This window comes from Drosophila gunungcola, unplaced genomic scaffold (assembly GCF_025200985.1).
Source record: "Drosophila gunungcola strain Sukarami unplaced genomic scaffold, Dgunungcola_SK_2 000024F, whole genome shotgun sequence".
NCBI classification, from domain to species: domain Eukaryota; kingdom Metazoa; phylum Arthropoda; class Insecta; order Diptera; family Drosophilidae; genus Drosophila; species Drosophila gunungcola.
In genome coordinates, this window is record NW_026453203.1 from 905,553 (window position 1) to 912,702 (window position 7,150).

Genomic DNA, 7,150 nt, shown 5'->3' on the forward strand with positions numbered 1-7,150 from the left:
CAAAAGCGACGTCACTTTGGAATATTGTGAGCCGATCAACAGTTGCAGCAGACGAAGTTGAAAGCATTTTCCACCTTAAACTGATAGCCCCTTGTGCGACCAGGTGGAACTCTTTTCATGACAGCATTAGCCGTATTTTAGAAGTTAAGCATCATTTAAAAACTATATGTATTACTTTAAAGAAGCCTTGTTTCACAGCCACAGAAATAGAATTTTTGCAGGAAATGAATTCTGTTACCGATATTTTTGCAAAAGCAATTGATCTTTTGCAGGGTGAAAATCGTTGCTACCTGGGATATTTACTACCTACGTTACTTGGAATTACACACAAATTGGAACAGTTAACTAACTTAGAATTTGGCGACCCTCTATCAGATGCGCTTAAATCTGGCGTTTACAAGCGGTTTCCTTTCATTATTAACTTGACCTCCGATGAGGCCAAACCTTTTGTTTTGTCGACCATTACAATTCCAAAATTTAAATTAAAATGGATTCCAATTTTGGAGAAAAGAAATTTGAAAACATTTAAGGAGTGGCTAGTTGAAGAAACAAAAGAAGGCGAAGAACAATTTGTAAAAGATAGTGTTTTGACCAACGATTCAGAAGAGTTTTACACTTCAACTTCAGCTCTAAAGTCAAGGGAGGAAAAAGATTTTGAAAATTGTAAATTTGAACTCGATGTTTTAGCATATTTCAATGACACAGATAAAAACCGGCTGGGGGACGAAATATTTGAAACGCTTGTTATGTTAAAAAAACACGAGTATTAATAAATCCAAGAAAAGAAACCAATGTGTCTAAGAAAAGGAAACCATTGTTACTTATGTTTATAAATCTCAGTATTTAAGAAAAGGAAACCAATGTTACTTATGTTTATAAATCTCAGTATCTCAGAAAAAGAAACCAATGTGACGATCTCAAAAAAAGAAACCAATGTGACTTATGTTTATAAATCTTTGTATCTCAGAAAAAGAAACCAATGATATATATGTTTATAGATCTGACGATCTCAAAAAAAGAAACCAATGTGACTTATGTTTATATCTTTGTATCTCAGAAAAAGAAACTGATAATATAAATTTCAAATTTAAAAATTTTTTAAGTTGTATTTTTTACCTTTTACCTTAACCTAGGTACAGCAAAAATTGCATACCTTTTACCTTACCTAGGTACAAATATTTGCAACTACCTTTTACCTTACCGAGGTAAAAAAAAATGGTACCTGTCTCAACACTGTGAATACCACGCGTAGTTTGGTGGTGGTGCTCTCGGGTTTGATCACAGCATGGTGTGGAAGATAATAGTTTGGAGTATCGTAAGACGGGGGAACTTCTCTCATGTGACCCAGATCCAAATACTCTTGAATGACTGAGTCATATTGCTCTTTTAGTGGAAAGTCTCTTTTTAAACGGTTTTCGTTCCTAAGAAGCTGAGCTAGGGCAATGGATCGCGAGTGCCCCAATTTGGATCCGAAATTTTCGGGTTCGCGAAACGGTAACGTTACCACGTATTTCCCGCTTGCGTCTCTAGTGGTGGTTTGGAGAAAATTGCTCTCGCAATAGGAATCGGATTCCTTTACCCTCCTTGTTGGTATATTCTCCACCTCCCAAAACTTAGTGAGAAGTTTTTCTAAGACCCTGTCACTTGTTTCGGTTATCTGGGTCGTGAAAGCTGCTACCCGCTTTTGGACTGATGCATTGGACACTGGGCCGGTAAGCACCCAGCCGAAAATAGTCTCTTGTCCTAGCAGAGAGCCGCAAATGTTGGTGCGCGTGCCGCTCAGCCACACGGACGGTAAAATGTCGGCTCCGATCAGAACATCTATCTGGGAACTCTCTAAAAATGTTGGATCTGCCAGTTGGATGGCCGGTAAATTAACCAGCCCATCTCGTGGAATTGGGTACGACGGAAGCATTCCAGCCAGTTCGGGCAAGACGTAAGCTGTGGTTTCTAGCTGAAGGCCTGGCTTATTAGGGGCTCGAATAGAAAAATGGCAGAGCTTGGGCGCCTGAGCGGAAACGGTTTGATTTAATCCCGAAACTTGGGCTTGGATAAGGCGGAATGGCAGCTTAATCAGATTGAACAGGCGTTCCGAAATAAACGTTGCCTCAGAACCCGAGTCTATTAGAGCACGAGCCCTGTAGTTCGTTCCCAAGTGGCATATATCAATAATGGCCGTGCCTAGCAAAACCGCTCTAGCACCGGTTGCGAAATAGTTCTGCACACTGGGCGGATTTTCTAGACCGGTAGCGGCCCCTTGCACCGCTGGATTTTGAGGGCTTGCAGACGAACTACTTGCGGAAGTTGACCCACGGGAAATGGGGTTGCCTTTATGCAACAGTGTATGATGCCGAGCTCGGCATGTGAAACAGCTGTGAGTGCTAGTACAGTAACGTAGCTGGTGTCCTCTTGCGAAGCAATTTAGGCAAAGCTGTTTTTTTTTTATGTAGATTGTTCGCGCATTTACAGACATCTGGAGAAAACGCTGGCATAAGCGCACTGGATGACTCTCTTTTGAGCACAGGTCGCAATTCTTTGGTTTAGTAACTACCTTGGCTTCGAAAGAGTTGAGCTTCCTGGGAACGGATTGACTCTTAGCGGTAGAGTGATTGCTGTGGCTGGGTTTCATCTCCTCAATCGCCTCTAGCGTTCGGTATCGTTCGCTAAGAAACGTGTTCATTTCATCCCAGGTCGGAATGTCGGACTTGGATGAAAGGGACTGCTCCCATAAGGAAAGGGTCAGTTTCGGCAATCTACTGGCGCACAGGAATACCAGGAGACAGTCCCAGTTCTCTGTGGAAATGTTGGAATGAGCCAGCGCTATCAAACACCCTTGGATTGTGCTCTGTAGGTCTTTCAGTGCCTGGCCAGATTCGGGATTTACGGAACCCAAATTAAAAAGCAGTTTGAGTTGGCTATTTACTAGCAGTCTCTTATTTTCGAAACGGTCTCGAAGTGCTTCCCAAGCTGAATCGAAACCCTCATTTGTAAGAGGGTATTTGGATACGATTGCCTTAGCCTCGCCGCTAGTTTTAGCGTTGAGATGGAAAAGTTTTTCGACCGCTGTCAACCTAGGATTGTTGACATAAACTGCGGTAAAAAGATCCCTAAATGTTGGCCATTTCAAATAGTCTCCTTCGAAAACCTCAGTGTCGCATGGCGGTAGTCGGCAACCGGACGAAAACGGAATGGGCAGGGTGTTGGAATTGGCGTTGGCCGTTTGAGTTTTCACTCGCTCAACTTGTTCACTGAGTTTCGCGGTACAGGATTCGTAAACTTCATAGCAATGCTCATATTTGGCTTGCAGAAGTTCTAACATTGCATGCGCCTCCCCGCCCCCCGCAAGAATTGCGTCTGAACATACTTCGTACTCGTTCTCTACCCTGTCCCATAATGCCTTGATTTGATCACGTCGAACTTGGCACGTGTGGACCGAAGGATCTGAAGCCCCTGAAACGTTTATTCTGGCTTCAAATGTGCTCAGACGGTCAGAGATCGAAATAAATTTGTCTAAAACTGCGTCGCGTTGGGCCATCTTTACGCTGGATCGCGTGACTTTTATTTGTGGAACTACAGGAGCGTTTAAGGAGCTGTCGCTTTTTGCGTTGGAAATCAACGCTTTGGGTTCTTGTTTACCCTGAGACACACGAGGGGACGCTGATCGTGGTCGCTCTAAGCTTACCCGCGGGGTTGTCTTCAAACTTTTCTTATCCCCTATGGGCATGCTAGAATAAGGATCAGGAAATTGCCCCTATTCGCAGTAAAAAAAAAGAATCATTTTTATATTTAAATCAATGGACTCGTATTAATCTTGATGCCAAAATTATTTAAATATTAATTGGTTTAATAAGCAGTAAATAAAAAACCTGGAATTTATGGAATGGAATGAATGGAACAAAGCATATAAGAAATATATCAAAAATATAAATTGTATATATCCAGAATAGTCACGCTGCTGTGGGATTTGCCAATGACTACTTGGTAACTCGATAGGGAAAAATTAATAAACAATGTTCGTTGGAACACAACAAAACAATTTTTAAGGTGTATTATTTGTATATATATAATATCGTATTTATTGTTTAATTATGCTTTGTTTGCCCTCAGGTTACTTGAGTTGTTTATTATTGCTTGAGTTATTTATTATTATTTTTTTATTTTTTGTATGGAATGGCGCACTGATGTTTATAAATAATAATCAATAATATTAATATATGCCAATATATGGCGTTTTATATGTGACGAAATGAATGGAATGGACAATAAACTTGTTGAATATGTCCACTGTCCCTAGTGGAATTGGTTGATCAAGCTTTGACGGAATGAATGGAATGTAACAATAACCCTTTTGAATATTTCCACTGTCCCAAGTGGATTTGGTCGCTCAATCTTTGACGGAATGAATGGAATGCAACAATAAACCTGTTGAATATTTCCACTGTCCCAAGTGGAATTGGTTGATCAAGCTTTGGATATATATGTATATATGTATATATGTATATATGTATATATGTCTAAGGAAATAACTTTACAAAAAAACGCAGGTGGAGCTGGAGTATTTCGTTATTAAATTTATTTGCTGCTCCGTCGTGTCGTGCGTAGCCCTCTTGATATGTCTGGTTATTTCTCACATACACTTGTTTAATGTTGTTTATGTAAACAAATACTTGACAAAGATAAAAATTAATTTGAAATATGTGTGATCACTTTGCGTTTATTTGTTAACACACATACACTGGGATGGCTGGGATGTTTGCTGGAAATGTTTGTTGTTTGTGGACTGTATTGTATTTTATTTTCGTATTTGTACATACATATATGTTTCACGAATATGCAAATGTGGATATGTAAAATTATTATTTTAAATTATGTATGTATGTGAATAATTTTCTGGAATGTACGTAAGTGAATATATTTTCGGAAATGTACGTATGAAAATATGTTTCTGGAATGTACGTATGCAAATATGTTTCTGCAATGTACGTATGTGAATATATTTCTGGAATGTACGCATGCAAATATGTTTCTGGAATGTACGTATTTGAATATATTTTGGAATGTACGTATGTGAATATGTACATAAAAAATGGAAGTGGAAAAAAAGAAAACCGTGGAGTCGCAAAATGGCGATCGGTTGGAAATAGTAAAAATCGTACTTATCTTTTTGTTCTTGAAATTGAAGAAAATCCACCGGTGCCGCTGGGAATTGCAGATCGATCCGGCTCAAAGGACCAAAAAATGAAAAGTTGGGGGGGTGGCGGATTTCTGCCCTTGGAGGATGCTGATGGAAATGGCGACTCGTTGGGTTCTTTTTTCGCAAATGTGGCTTCGAAATTATAACTCCTTAACTCTACTTAAATCTAATGCTAGGAGAGCGGGGGTGGAGACTGTTAACAGACCGAGAGCGAGATGAGAGTTCATCTGGACATAACTGCTCTCGACTGTTAGCGAATAATTTCGACAGTGGCCCCTCCTTGGCGCGGACAATCTGTTTCTAGTGGCCATAATTTTACTATTTGTCTCTTAATAACTCCACTTTGAGTTTTTACGGAAACGACTCATACTTTTCCATCGGCTCCAGGATGAGTTTATACTATCCTTCCCAGCGGTCATTAAATTGGACTTGTATTTTCATTTCATATAAGTACCACTTGGCCTTTTTCCAAATTAACTTTTTCACCTTACCATATTGGTCATTTCTAAAGCGTAACGAGATATTCGCCCTTCGTCTTCATTTTTGTTAAGAGCTTCCATCTATCGAGAGCGGATACATATTTTTCCGTTGTATGTTCTGGTATATCATGTGTTGGTCTTCCAATTAGAACATGCGCTCTTGTCAAAATCTCTTCAAGATTGTTTCCATCATCAATCGGATACAACGGTCTGGAATTCAATATGGATCCAATTTCTGCTAATAATGTGCTAATTTCTTCGTTAGTCCTCAGACTCATATTAAATGGACTCCTCTTCCAAAGTGAGGACTGGCCGGGGGAATAAAATGCCATTGTATGCGTTCATCGGATTTATACTGTTACGTTTAATTGCTTCTTTAACGTCCTCATTTAATTTTCTTTATGCACCAACAAAGTTAGTACCATTGTCAGAATATATATGTCTGCGTCGTCCATTTCTTGCTTCGAAACTTTTTAGGGCTGATATAAAAGCTTCAGTAGTAAGATCACTTACTGCTTCTAAGTGAACGGCCTGCGTGCGCACACATACAAAAACGGCGATTTCCTTTGTACGATTTTTGTCCTCTTCATTTTGAAACTCTCATATTAATAGGTCCGACGTGGTGTACTCCTGAGTGCGTAAACGGTTTTGATGTAGTAACTCTTTGTTCCGGATTTTGCCCCATTAATAGCTGTGCACATTGCTGTCGAAATCTGGTGCACAGTACACAATGATGCACGGTGGTTTTTGTTGTACTTTTTAAACCCATTATCCAGAACTTTGTTCGGACCCGTGCTTCTATTATACGATATCCCACATGCTTAAACGTATTTTTTCAATTAACAGCTTAGCCAAATGTGACTTGTTTAATATAATTGGATGTTTTTGATTAAAATTTAGCTCCGAAAATTGTAGTCTGCCTCCGACTCTTAAAATTCCATTGCTATCCATAAATGGGTGTAAGGGTGCTAATTTATACTTGGAGTCTATCCCTAACAATTTTTCAAGTTCCTCTGGAAATTCTTTTAGCTGATGTAGCTTAAAAATTATTTATTTCTGCTCGTTAAGTACTTAAGCCATTATTTTAATCAATTTTCCCATATTACTGAATTTATTTTCCATTTCATGCAGAACATTTTCATGTTTTACCGAGCTAAAATTTTGTAGTACTGTCTCCTCCTCTTCCAAGGGCCAGTCTTTCTTTTCCTTTTTAAGCCACTTTGGTCCTTTCTACCAAAGTTCAGAGTTTCCATGCTTGTCTAATTGTATAGCTTTCGTTTTTAAGTCAGCAGGATTTTCCTTTGACCATATGTGTCTCCATGTAGTCGTTGGTGCCAGTTGCTTGATTTGTTCTACTTTTGATCGTATAAACCTGTCTTTATTTCCTAAAATTTTTATCCAACTTAACGCAATTATTGAATCACTCCAAGCATAGACATCAGTTTTTGTCGCTATGGTCGCAGTTTCTAAATTCAAC

The 7,150-nt window shown here is 39.2% G+C and overlaps 1 protein-coding gene across 1 annotated transcript; it reads right to left on the minus strand.

The window, feature by feature from the left end:
- Nucleotides 1-75: 75 nt before the first annotated feature.
- LOC128263879 (uncharacterized) lies at nt 76-3,319 on the minus strand. The gene is made up of 3 exons (XM_052999151.1): nt 2,509-3,319; nt 1,223-2,265; nt 76-111 (listed from the first exon to the last, which is right to left on the minus strand). Exons 1-3 carry the CDS (start codon nt 3,317-3,319, stop codon nt 76-78), a joined length of 1,890 nt encoding a protein of 629 aa, XP_052855111.1.
- Nucleotides 3,320-7,150: the final 3,831 nt, after the last annotated feature.

Excerpts from the sequence above, each read along its gene's own strand:
- LOC128263879 (XM_052999151.1), bottom strand. The coding sequence starts at position 3,319 with ATGTTAGAACTTCTGCAAGCCAAATATGAGCATTGCTATGAAGTTTAC. Across the intron at positions 2,266-2,508 it reads CGACCTGTGCTCAAAAGAGA|CGGTGCAAGGGGCCGCTACC; the intron begins GTCATCCAGTGC and ends CTCAAAATCCAG. Across the intron at positions 112-1,222 it reads TATTCACAGTGTTGAGACAG|AGTTCCACCTGGTCGCACAA; the intron begins GTACCATTTTTT and ends TGTCATGAAAAG.